At 43.4% G+C, this 14,306-nt stretch overlaps 1 protein-coding gene across 1 annotated transcript in view; it reads right to left on the reverse strand.

Annotated features, from left to right (window-relative positions):
• The window catches only part of agbl1 (AGBL carboxypeptidase 1), a 170,302-nt gene that overhangs the window by 118,517 nt on the left and 37,479 nt on the right, over nt 1-14,306 (reverse strand). Inside the window, exons 6-7 of the mRNA XM_076076023.1 lie at nt 3,614-3,745; nt 2,155-2,248 (exon numbers count right to left, since the gene is read on the reverse strand). Of these exons, the coding sequence (XP_075932138.1) occupies nt 2,155-2,248; nt 3,614-3,745 (226 nt within the window). The remainder of the gene's footprint in view (nt 1-2,154; nt 2,249-3,613; nt 3,746-14,306) is intronic.

A 14,306-nucleotide genomic window follows, 5' to 3' on the forward strand; every position in this document is an offset into this window, starting at 1 on the left:
GGGCATCACCAGTATCCACAGCAATGGAAATACAGTGATTAGGTCTTGTTGGGACACAACACTGGTCTGACAGCGTCCTAGAAGAAAGCCAAGGGGGTGTGGAGAATTTCAGTATTAAACGCATTATTAGTAAGATTTAATAACACCCCTAGTGGTGAGTAGAAGTGTCACAATAATAAATATGTTAGTCACAATATGTTTCCATATGGAATGTATTAAAGGTTTACAATATTCTTTCTTATAGAGGATATTATATGTTACAGTATATTAACTCATTGAATGTATTAAATCATAGAAGTATAGTCACTGTAGGTATTAAAACACTAAGAATAGTTTTGAGGGTCAGATAGGGATTCTGAGTGAGGTGTCAGACATGCAGCAGCAAATGGAGGCGACCTCATCGATGGAGGATGGGGCCAGTGGGACGGTCAAATGCCAAGCTGACCAGCAGGACAGAGAGGAGGAGTCCAAGATGTTTTGCGAGGAGCCAAGATGTTTTGCTAAGGGATCGATAATGGGAGGGGGCAGAATTCAAATGAAGCCAATCACTAATCGCCACGGAGGGTCATTCACACGTTTTATGACAGTGTCGGACACTTTCCGACTCTCAGGGGATATAAAAGAGAATGTTTTAGGGAGTTTACCTCAGATCACTGCAGCTCTCATTTTCAGCTAACTGGCCGCGCCGGACTGTGAGGAGATGCGTGTATGTGGTCTCTGCTCTCGAGAACATTACTATTGATAGTTAATTCAGTTTGTAAGTGAACTTTGTGTAGTACATTAAATATTGTTTTAATTTTGGACCGGGTCCAGCTCATTCTTCTGATGCGCGTGCGCAGTAAGAAGCTCGCAGCAGAAGAGTACCTGCGGCCTGCAGGCTCCTTCATCCTTTGTTCTTAAAAACCTAACAGGGGTCAGCCAAAATCATTAGGACAACATAGTAGAAAAACTGCTGTACTATTTAAAGAAATGTGTGTGTTGTGAATTTTTACGAAAATGACAAAATGAAGGTAACGTAGATACATGATATATCTATGTATCTATGTATGTTAGATGACCCTGGCTGTGTTTACACAAAAATCATCAAATTTGTGGAATTGAAAAAGATATCTTCAGATTAAAATTAAAAAGTCAAACTGGATTTCTACACGCCAACATTTGGATCTGAGACCATTCAAAATAAATGAAAGGGAAAGAAGGTGAAGAGGTCATTAGTTACAATTTACTTTGTTTGTTCTTGTTGGCCAGTAAGATGCAAATTCAAGCTCCAGAAAACAACTTGTAAATAAACTTCTCATTGAAACCACAAGTCATTGAATGTCAGTGGCCCCATCTTTGTGGTGTGGATGTGGGTTCTGAAGGAAGGATTTTATTTCATGCTGTGGGTCAGCCAGGGGCCATAACCCCCGTCGACTGTCACTCATTTACACAGTAGCTGACACACAAGCTAATGCTGGTAGGCTAGCTTGGAGGTGATGACTAAGTGATCATTTTGTACTGTACTGTTGTCAACCTCCTGACACCCAAACTTTTGTTTGGTATTTTTAATTTTCCCTTGCTATTTTTTTACTGTATAATACAATAATGTCACCAGTGTGTAACAAAGTATAAATGTTCATTTCAATGCCTGAAAATTGCTGTGCAGACACAAAGTTGCAAACAATTTAATTGTTCAACATTTCATGACTCTGTATAAATGATCCTTGCTCCATACTCTAAACTTGACGTGTCTCAAATCTGAATAAAGTTTGAAAATATATTCCCAATGTCCTCAAACAAGAACTTCCTAATTAGCAGGTACTATTGTAAAAACAATTGTTAAATGTATATGCCATATTAAACGACAAACGCCCACCATCTTGTTTTTACACTGATAAGTGTATTGTGCTTTTGTTACATATAGATGGCATGAATAATGATTCTACAGACAACAAGTCTAAATTAAGCAAAATTGAGCATAAGGTGGTGCAAACCCAAAATGTATTATCCGCATATAACGACACAGCGCAGGGGGTATCTGTCTTTCAGTCAGTAGTGTCTAGGGACTGTTTGTGACCACTTTCTCCAGTTTCTCCTGTCCTGGCATAAGTCACCAAGAGATACGGGCATGTAAGGGTATCACTGTCAAACACAAAAAGCACTGGGTATACATACTTGATGGCGTGCAGATGTTTGGTGGTATACTGGGGGATGAGGCGATAGATGACATCCAGTCCATGGTTTGCTCCTATTAGGTTTGCTGTAGAAACTGAAAGGAAAAGGTGTGACAAACTGAAACGTGACGGCGAAAAGTAAAAGTAGTAGTGTAGTGCTTATTGTTTTAATCAATCAAAATGAATGAGTTTTGAATCATCAATTAATGATAAAGAAGCGCAAAATGTAGCTACAAAAAAAAAAAAAGGCCTCCTGGTTGCAAGTCCTGTGTTTGTTTGAGCTGCCCACCGACCATAAGCAGTCTCTCTCACATTTTACACTACATCCCTTGTTTAGAGCGTCGCATTTTCATGCTGATGTGTTTACATTGCAGTCAGTACAGACTACATGGTAGACAAATGATACGCGAAAAGCAATCTTATCGCAAAATGACTTACAAATTGTCGTGTCATTCATACGCCAACTGGTGAGAGCGGGCTGTGATATCAAAAAATGAACCACCTATGCACTTGTGCTATTTGCACCTGCTCCTCAGACAAACTGTGCTTCCAGGCTGCTGAGCCTGTTTGATAAATGACACGACACATGTCTTCTTAGAAGAGGAGCAGAGGAGCTGTGAATCATGTTACTGGGTAGAAAAGAGTGAAAGGTCAACGCTACTAGACAGAATTCATGCCAGAGTTATGGGTTACTACTGGAGTCCCGGAAGTGAGAACAGTCTGACAATAAAAAACATTAAAACAAATGATGATTCAAAAAACATTTTCACCACGTTTCTTCCTTTACTTGTTGCTTATAAAGTAATGATAATGTATAAGAAGATTCAAAGCACACATGGCTGAAAATTACTGCAGCATTGGTTGTTAATATATCCAGTTTGTGTTTGGTTTGTTGCTACTTCACTGACATCTAGTGGGTGAACACTGCTCACACTGTATTGACTCTGAGTGCTCATATAAGCAACAAGGATAATAGTAAATGTTGTAAGGGGAAATAAATAGTTGATACAAAAATGTGGGAAGTGGGAAGTACTGAGACAGTGAAAAATAAACGGGGGAGGAACGTTTGCAGAGTGAAAGTGAACCATAAATCATTTCAGTGAGAGCCCTGTGTGTGTGGGGGTGTGTGTGTGTTATTGTACTTGCTACATCGAGAGGACCAGAACAAGTTATTAACTACAGAGTGATGACATTTTTGGAAATGAGGACATTTTGGCCAATCCTAACTCCTTCAAAGGCATTTCGAAGGTAGTTAAACTTGGGAATAGGTCAGGTTTAGGGGATAGGGAATGCATTGTGTGGTTGAGGGTCCTCACAAAGATAGAAGTACAGATATGAGTGTGTGTGTTTATGTTCCTAACTTTGGCTACCTTTGGGGATATATTTCAGATCAAAGGCTTGTCCAGTTGTGGACGAGAGCTGTGTCCCCATTTGGGAAAAAGTTATGCGTGCGTGTCTACCTGATGAAGAGAAGACTTGGATCACCCAGAGACAGGCTGCGGCCCTCCTGGCATGTTCGACATTGTGTCTGAGCAGATTCAGAGTCAGCAGCGCAGCTCCAGCGTCCTCTGCCTTCACACCTATACGGCGATCTGCAGAAGAAACACAAACATTGAATGTATTCATGAATGTGTAGACAGAGCAACGTCAAGATGAACAGCATAGAATCAGCTGAGCAATGTAGTTTAGGAGCTCAATATTGATCATTCTTTGACTCATTGATCCAGCTCACCTGTGTGTGGTTCTTTTTGCCTACACACTATTGACGGCTGTGCCGGTCAGGATATGAAAACACTGACAACCCAAACACAGTCAGCCCCAACCTTTGCTGCTCCTCCACCGTAGAGCGAGCTGCTGGAAGCAGGAAATGCTGACTACCCATATATGGTGAGCCCCCACCTTTCTGCTCTCATACTCAGCAGAGCGTGTCCCCGCTTCCGCGGCCACGGGCTAGAGGCAGGCGCCTCCTACTTCCGCTTTCAGCGGAGGACAGGATATAAGCAGTGACATTTCGCTCTGTCTTCGGTTCAACTTTTGCTCTCTTGCATAAGCTTTGGACTCCACACTGCAATAGGGTTTCCTATTGTAGTGTGTTTCACCCCTCTATACACTTCTCTGAAGGGATTCCTTTGGTAGTAAGTATCTTTATTTCAACATAATACTGTGAAGGGTTCCTTTGCTAGGTATTCTAACACGACTCTCTAGAGGTTTACCTCCGGTAGAAGTCTAAACTATCCATTTATTTCACACAACATTGCATCGTCGCCATTGTATTGCCGATTGTAATGTGATTTCTTTAAACTGAAATAATCTCTGTTTTCACACAAAACGATTCTCTAGAGCAGGGGTCGGGACCGCGGTCCGGATCCGGACCCAGACGCCGTTGTATCCGGACCCAGGACCTAAAACCCATTTTATTTTGACAGAGCGATTCTATTTTAACCGGCGCAGCTTTTTCAGCCTTTACGGCACTTGTTCAGCGGTGCAGAAAACACACCGACCAAGGGTACATCCCAAGTCTCTTAATTGTCATTTCCTCGCTCCTCGATCCTCGGAGCCATGACCGAGGACCCAGGAGAACAGACTTCCAGGAAGTCTTTTAACGGCCGACACGCCCCCTCATTGTTCATCAGTCATGTGATTGGACGCTGCAGCCGATCGGACTGACTGACTTGAGTTTCATACCAGAGTGAAGACAGATCACAGAATAAACTCAAGCTTTATATTTGATTAGGTTTCTGATTCACCGTCTGGTTTAAATAAATGTTCATTGTAGACTGAACAACAAAAGGACCACAAACAACTTTCTTCATTTATTAGAAAGATTTGTGTTTTCATGATCTGATGTTTCCCTCAATAACTTTTATTATGAATACAATTAAAGTCAGAGAGAGCTGAGAGACAAAACACTTTTTACATCATTCCTGAGTGTTTGATGAGTTTTATCATTTAAGAGAAACAATAATCATATTCTGGGTTATTTAATAATGACGCCACAGTCACAATTTCAAAACGTACAGAGACAAATAATTCATAAATAAGACGATCGCATTCCGCCGGTAGAAATGGATCCTGTGCTTATAAACAGAACACAGAACACAGTTTGTTAACAGACTGCAGAGAGAAACACCTCTACAGTGGTGATTACTGTGTCTTTATTAGTTATTAGTCTTATTAGTTACTAGTATTAAGTACAGCGATCACGTGAACAGACACAAACGTATCAAAAGTCTCTCCAGCTGTTAAAGCCGACTGACAGCTGATCCAGCTGTGATCAGCTGATCCTCCATCATCAGAAACAGACGTCGCTTCACGTGATGCAACTGAGGAAAGGACGTCTCATGTCTCTTAAAACATAATTCCTCGTTCCTCTCTCCTCGCATGGTTTCCTCCATGTATCCCTGGTGGGAGGGACTAAGACGCAAGGAAAGGACGCAAGTGAGGGAAACGGGGATGCAATTAAGAGACTTGGGATGTACCCCAATGCGTTATAAATCACATCACGTGATGCAGCTCAGCCAATCAAATATGGGTATTCTGACAAGTTTCCCGAGCGAGATGTACACACACCGGGGGAGAGACGAGGAAAGAAAAGGAAGAGCAGGAGAATAATACGTGAGTCAGAGAAGTTAGTTCACATGACGTTCTCCAAAGAGAGAACAGTGTTCAGACAGACCAGAGTCTTTAACCAAGAATGAACAGACTCTCATAGGTTAATTCTTCACACAGACAGTTTATAACCAGTGTGTCTCATATGTTTAGAGACCGTGACGATTATTAAAAGCAGTAAATGAAGCGACACTACGAGACAAAGCACAACTCTTTTGAGCAAACGTACCCACTCACATCTAAATGAAGACACAGAAAATAAACCTAAGAGTCCAATATGATCAGAATCATAACACATGAATTCACTGACCAACAATGATGTAAACAGAGATAATAGAGCTGAAACAAGTGTTAATAACCACACATAAAGTCCATGCAGAAACATTTCTCTTTTTAAATTACAAAAATATAATATTGTGGCTTTTTTTATTTACATCACTTCACACCTGAATGAACTGAATTTAAAGCTGCAGGACAACTCAGTGAAATTATTTTTTCTAAAATGAATTACTTTATTTTAAGATGCACATTTTTGAAAATCTTTCTATTATTCTTTAATCCAGCTCTTATTTTACTTGAAATGAGAAGAACATTTATTTATGTATTTCTATGTATTATTTATAATCCATCCAGTTAAATTTGAAAAGTGAGAATAATAATTGTTAAAATTAGTGCTGGGCAAGTTAACGCGTTAATTTCGCGTTAACGCATTCATTCATTAACGCCGACAATTATTTTATCGCGCGTTAACGCATTTTTTAAATGTATTATAATTTTTATTTTTTTTTAAATTGAAAGACAAGAGACAATACATATACATAACAACAAGAGGATGACAAGAACAGTGGGATAAAAGCCAGCAAACATCCTATAGTCAGTCATTTTAGTGCACCTATATGCTGAAATTCCCGGTAAACGCATTTAAACGGCACAGATCGGGAGCGAGCGAAGGACTTTAAAAGTTAGCGGAAACATTAAGGTGAGACAACATCCGGTTTCTTCAGACGAACATCCGGTTTTCAGAATAAGATGCCAACAAAGTATGAATTATATTCACATTAAGTATAAAACATGCTACCTGCATCTCGTGAACCAAATGTTATTTCTTTATTTGATTTTACATATATATATATATATCACTAAATAGCGCAAGTTAGATATTATTGTAATGTTCCGGACCTTTGCCCGAGGACATTTTCTCAATCTGGACCTTTTGGAATTTTAATTGAATACCCCTGCTCTAGAGGTTTACCTCCGGTAGGAGTCTAAACTATCCATTTATTTCACACAACATTGTATCGCCAGTTTCGCCGATTGTAATGTGATTTATTAATCTTTGTATCATAACCTGTATCTTACTTTCATAAAATAAAACCAGCAACATCTGTAATACGAGGTTGGAAATCCACATTAGAGGGGAGTCCTGTTTTAAAAGTACTTTTAAGTGCTTGGTCCACGGCATAACAAGGCGCAGAACGCTCCGGGTGGCCCTACTCACTGACGTCCCTGCAGAGAGTGACTCGGAGACTTCAGACTAAAAGACATAACAAGTAAGTGATCACAACCAGGTTGCTATTTGCGTATGGTAGATCCACCGGTCTTGTATACAATAACTATGGTAACAAGATAGGCCCGATTAAATGATTCGGCATATCTTATCCCATAGTGAAAGGACTTCATAAAGCTTAACCTGTCATCCCACTGCTTCACATAACGTAGCACATAACGGAGATACATAGGATTCTAACGCGGGTTATTCAGGGTTACGTTTTATGCAGAAATCTATCTGTTGTAAAGTAATCTTGAAGCTGGAGCTTCCCCAGGCAGTATAGAATGTAAGTAAAAAATATACTTTCAAACACTAGACTGTACGACCATTAAGCCGACCCAGGGAGCTAGTGGCTGGTAAAACAGCATAGACAGGTCGCATCCCGCTACAACACCATAACTAAACTGTGGGAATTATTGCCATGACCACACACATTTTCAGAAATGCAGGATTGTGATGCTTACTTTTAAAATATATTCTGATACTAATTACCTCCTAAAATAATTTGAATCAGTATCCTTATCCAAGTATCACCATATTAAAGTAACGTAACTTGATTACTTTCTTTTACTTCTAAAACTTACAAGTAGCCAGTTTCAGAACTGGTGTAATGTGTGCTCGCCTTCTGGCCCTGGTCAATACACGAGCAGCTGAATTTTGTTGAGTTGAAGTTGATCGATGGCTTTTTTGGGTAGGCCAGAAAGTAAAGCATGCACAAGTTTCTCAGTATTGGCTTGGGAGAGAAACGGACACTCAATATAAATTTCTCAAGTGATAAATGGCAGTTTTGGTTACAACATGGATGTTGGCATTAAAAGTAAAATTAGAGTCCATGATAATGTTACAGGTACCAGGACTGGTACCAAGTAGACAGATGAAAAGACTCTGCGGAGCAGGCGAGATGAACAGACGTGAAATTGCCCTATGTCATTTGTGTGTCCTGTTTGCAGAATCTTATCATCTGTCTACCTGGTACAAGTCCTGGTACCTGTAACAGATTTTTGGGGGCTCGTCCGGGATCGGCACCACCGGAAGGCTGGGAGCTGATCCAGTGATAGATGAAATTTGGGACCAGAGCTGAGCTGATGCTGCAATCCATGAAAGCTGTGGGAGAAAAGAGACGGATGTGGGCGTAGACTGGTGAACTGAAGCAGAGACGGAGTTGCTGGACTGTGGAACCGCACGTGAGGGAAAAGGAAAGAGCTACGATGTCGGACAGTGAGAGGAAGAGCCTAGTGTGGGACATTAGAAAGAGCCTACTCACTTTGTCAGCGGATGAACTCTTTCAAATTGCCAAAATGGTGGGTCTAGAGCCAGACAAGGACCAGTCTGTGCTAGAAGACGGCGATCTCAAGGGTTGCTTCGAACACATCAGTTCTTTCATGAACAGTCAGCGTCTTCTTAAGTTAGAGGACAAAGGTATGGTGGATTTGTTGATGTTGAAGGACACTGTTGATAATGTTAAGTGTCAGGATGGGGTACTATTTGACACACTCACTATTGACCAACCCACTGACACTACTCATGCTGCAACTAGTTGAGCTAGGTCAACTCACTTTAGTGACACAGACAACACAACTGCAGTGAATACAAACCAAACATTTCCAGTAGTTGAAAACATCAGTGATGCTATGGCTAGTTCAGTGGGGTCCACACCAAATAGTGAACTACAGAAAATGCTGCTAAGCTATGAGGAGCTTAGTAAGAAATGTATGCAGTGTATTACCACACCTACTACACAGTCAGTTTCCTCACAGCCCTCAATAACACAATCAGCTGCACAGAACAGAGACATCATACAGTAGTGACCAGTCTAAACCCAGTACTCTCCAACCACGTGAGAAGGTGGTTTCCATCAGAGAACTCTCATACCTCCACCGTAGAGAATTCAAAATATAGGGAGATCAAATTGGTGATCACAACTCAGACATCACCTACAGTAATGTGTGCAAACAGATCAAACCAGGCAACTTTAAAGATATGTTGATGAATAAAGATGATATGACTGTGGCAGAACTTAAAGGATTCTTACACTCCCATTTAAGAGAAAAGAATAGCGCTGAACTATTTCAGGAGTTGATGTGCACTAAACAGAACGATAATGACACCCCACAACAATTCCTCTACAGAGAAATTGAACTTAAACAGAGAATATTCTTTACATCTAACCTTCCTGATGCAAGCATAAAATACAGCAGAGCTACAGTCCAAGACGTCTTCTTACACACAGTGTATCAGGGACTGGGACACAGACATAATGATATGCGCAGGGAACTAAAACCTCTTCTCTCAGATGCTGAGGTGAAAGATGAGACAATTCTCAGACACGTGATGAGAATAACTAGTGAGGAAAGTGAGAGGCAGCGGAGGTTAGGCCCAACACCCCGCCAAAACCAAACTAATGTTCGCAGTGCACAGTTTAGTGCCAGCGCAACACAAGAACAGTGTGCTAAGGAACAGATCACCGAACATGCAGCTGGAATGGATATAATACAACAACTCTCAGCCAAAATTGAGGCACTCACCAGAGTAGTACACTCAATGAAACAACCCATACAGCCACTGAAAACAGAGCAGACGTGCCAGTGCTCGACAAGGAAAATGACTAACCCAAGAAGGGAGAGAATTAATGGCTGTCCTAGATGTGTGGAGCAGGGCCTGTCTAACTGTAACCATTGCTTCTACTGTGGTGAAGAAGGTCACAGAGCCGTAGGTTGTCTCAAAAAGCCCAAGCACCAGGGAAACTGGAGCCGGTCGCTGCAGGGGGGCGCCCAGTGACCGGGTCTCAAACGTCCCAGCCAAATGGTGTCAGTGGAAACCAGACTCACACAAGAAGCATCACTAAGACAAACAACTCACCATCTACTTCTCCAGTGGTAGCTTGTGCAAAAGGGAGAAATGGACAGAGGGGATCCCCACCGAGTTACCATTGAACACCAAAAATGAACAAGTTGCAAGATTAATTGGGAGAAAAGCCATAATCCAATGTTACCTGGACGGGCTAGCTGTGTATGCTTTGCTGAGTACAGGGGCTCAAGTCAGTATGATCGACCGGTCCTGGAAAGACAAACACCTACCTCATCTTGAGACCCGGCCAATTGCTGAACTGATGAAAGATGATGATGAACTGGAAGTGTATGCAGTGAACGGAGGCCTCATCTCATTTGATGGTTGGGTTGCAGTAACGGTAAACTTGCCTGCTGATCAGTGTCCCCTTTTTAGTGAGTAGTCTACCCCTAGAGAGGCCGCTGGTTGGTTTCAACGTAGTGGAGGAACTAATCCTGGGACAACCAGAGAAAATCATTCCAACACTGGTTACCCTGTTAAGTGGGGCGATCTCATTCCTAACCGACAAAGCCGAGGCTATAGTGAGCTGCATGTCCACCACAAAGCCACCACACAGCATGGACGCCTGAGAGTAGGCCAACATGACATTGTCATTCCCGCTGGCCAGGTCGCCTGGATAAAGTGCAGAGTTCCATCCAACATGGATCCATCTGACCGCCTTGTCTTGTTTAAACCAGATGAAGACAGCGTGCCATTGGAACAGCTAGATGTGGGTGAAGGCTTGCTTGAAGTCCAAAACCAGAAGCGACCATATTTAGCTGTGCCAGTAGCAATACAAAACATGACATCACCCTGCCACGAAAGACAACTCTGGGTAATATTCAACCAATCGCTAAAGTAGTTGAAACTTACTCACCTGACAAGGACTCAAAAGACCACTCGTAACAGGATGTGACAATCAACAGTGCCACTGCTCCATATACTGGTGAAAGCCCATCATTGTGGCACCCACCAGTTGATACCAGCCACCTGGAAGAGGAACAGCAAGAGGCAATAAAGAAAATGTTATATGTGGAGTCAGCAGCTTTCGCACAAGATGGTGACGATATCGGCTGTATTCCGAGTCTGCAAATGTCGATCAATCTCAAAGATGATATTCCTGTTCAGAGAGCATACTCCTCTGTGCCAAAGCCACTGCTCAGGGAAGTCAAGGAGTACGTCCAGGACCTTCTGGCAAAGGGATGGATAGTGAAATCCAAGTCTCCTTACTCTGCCCCAGTGGTGTGCGTTCGAAAAAAAGACAGAACGTTACGCTTCTGCATAGATTATCGTCTGTTAAACCAAAAGACTGTTGCTGATCGACATCCACTACCCAGGATCCAAGACCTGACTGACACCCTTGGTGGTTATTCATGGTTCAGCATCTTGGACCAGGGAAAAGCCTACCATCAGGGTTTTATCGACCATAAATCCAGACATCTCACGGCCTTTATCACGCCCTGGGGCCTCTACGAATGGGTGCGTATTCCCTTTGGCCTTTCTAATGCGCCTGCAGCCTTTCAGAGGAGTATGGAGGAGATGCTTGGCTCCCTTAGGGACGAGTACTGCATTCCATATCTCGATGAAGTACTCTGTTATGCAAGGTCTTTTGAAGAGCATGTTGAGGGAGTCCGCAAGGTCCTACAGGCCCTCCAGCGTCATGGAGTAAAACTAAGGCCCGAGAAATGTGAACTCTTCCAGCGTGAGGTCCGTTACGTGGCACGACTGGTATCTGCGGAAGGAGTGAAAATTGACCCAAAAAACCTGGAGGCGGTGCTGTTGCTCAAAACCAAGACACCACAGAGAGTGGGTGATATCAGAAGGATCCTTGGTTTCCTAAGCTACTACCGATCCTACATTCAGGATTTCTCGCGGATTGCAAAGCCTCTTTACGAGTTGCTGCAGGTGAAACATGGAATGTCAGTGACTCCAACACACAGAGGGAAATCTAAAGGACCCCAACTGTCCTCTAGGGCACCTGTGGAATGGTCAAAAGAACATCAAGCAACACTAGAGCAATTCGTGGTACCATTCATACTGCATACTGACGTATCAGAGCAGGGCCTCAGGGCTATCCTTCACCAGCAGCAGGAAGGGAAGTTGAGGGCCATTGGTTATGGTTCGAGAACTTTGACACCTGCTGAGAAAAGTTACAATCTACACAGTGGGAAGCTGGAATTTCTTGCCTTGAAATGGGCAGTGTGCGAGAAGTTCAGGGATTACCTGTACTATGCCCCGCATTTCACGATCTATACAGACAACAACCCCCTCACCTACATCATGAACACAGCAACGCTAAATGCTGTTGGACATCGTTGGGTAGGAGAACTCAGTGATTTCCGATTTGATGTGAAGTACTGGCCTGGGAAGATGAACATAGATGCAGATACATTGTCTCGTATCCCATTGGATATTGAGAAATACATCACAGCCTGCACTGAGGAGCTATCCCAAGATGTTGTGTGCACGACCTGGGAGGGAAACAAAGCAGGTCAGAGAAAGGATGTTGCCCTGATCACTGCCTTGCATATCCCCTCTCTTAACACAAGCCAAGAGCCGCGTACGCTCCTACCAACAATAAGTCACAATGAGCTTGTTCGAGCACAGGGAGAAGACCCCACCATCGAAGAGGTCGTGAGGCTCAAGGAGACAAGCACAGTCCCTACCGATGAGACACGGAAAGCAGCAAATCTACTCACCAGAAAGCTCTTACACGAGCAGAACAAACTACACCTGGAAAATGGGCTTCTGTACTGACAGACTGATGAAAGACAGCAGCTTGTCCTGCCTGCAAAATACAGGCATGTGGTATTGAAACATCTTCACGACGAGATGGGGCATGTGGGAACTGAGAGAGTGATCCACTTGGCTAGGGAACGGGTTTATTGGCCTTACATGAAGAGAGAGATAGAGGACTATGTCACAAGAAAGTGCCCATGTATAAAACAAAAAACACCTGTCACGCGTGCCCCCATGGGTAGTATAACCACTAGCTCCCCTGTAGAGCTTTGATGTGTCAACTACTTACATCTTGAGACCAGTCGAGGAGGCTACCAATACATTCTAGTGGTAGTTGATCATTTCACACGATTTGCCCAAGCATACACTACAAAGACCAAATCTGGACGGACTGCGGAGGAGTGCATATATAATGACTTCATACCCAGGTTTGGTTACCCATCGAAACTGCACCACGATCAGGGTTGTGAGTTTGAGAACGAGTACGAGTAAAAAGTCTCGTCTATAGCCGAGGGGGGATCCAACCCTCCGAGGCACGCGAGCGTCTTTGGGCGCCTGCGTTCAAACCTCTAGTCTGGGCCTTTTCGGTCGTACTGCGTTGCCTCGCCTCTACCCCCGCCTCCCACGAGTTGTTGCCCCGCGGCCTGTTCCGAGGACTGACGGACCTGACGACGGTGTGCGATTGCGGCGGGGGCGGTGCGTCCGCCGCCAACGGGAAGCGCCTGCCATTCGAAACCTGAAAACCTAGTGCGGTGCGGCGGCCTCTTCCTTTTAAAATCTACATGACTGCAAGCGTTTTTAATTAAAAAGAACAGAAACTACAATTTTTAGACGGAGCTCCATGGGGACTAGTGCTATTTTTAGAACATGCCTTGCGGGCGACTCGGATGGTCCCTGCGGGCAACCAGGTGCCCGCGGGCACCGTGTTGGCTACCTCTGCTGTACGGCCATCATCCACTCCTGCCAATCGATCTATTATTTGGCCGGATGGAAGAGACTGACTTAGTCACACCCAAGGGATATGACTGGATGATATGGAGATGCTGATCGGAACCGGATGTCACTAGGAGCCACGTCAGCGTTCTGTGGCGTCGTGTCTGTTTCTCCGCTCACCCTTTTTAACAAATTGGCATTTTTTCTTTCTCCAGTTTTGGCCACATTTTTTGCCTTATACTTTTGAGATCCTAGCTGTTCTGATCTGTGTCAATTGAACTAGTAGTACGGTGTCAGCCAACACATACTAGACCTCTTAGGTTTTTGCGTTCCCCAGATCGGTTAGCCTGCTGGGCTACTACTGGCTCGTTTGTTAGCCCTGGGCTCTGAAGCTAGCTAACGCTACAGAGACCACAGATATAAGAGTGTCTACACACATCAAACTGAAAACGGGACCGTCTGTGAATCAGCTTCCACCTTTGCTAATACCTGGACAA

Source organism: Anarhichas minor, unplaced genomic scaffold (assembly GCF_050575085.1).
Source record: "Anarhichas minor isolate MPS153535 unplaced genomic scaffold, ASM5057508v1 ptg000005l, whole genome shotgun sequence".
Classification (NCBI taxonomy): Eukaryota; Metazoa; Chordata; class Actinopteri; order Perciformes; family Anarhichadidae; genus Anarhichas; species Anarhichas minor.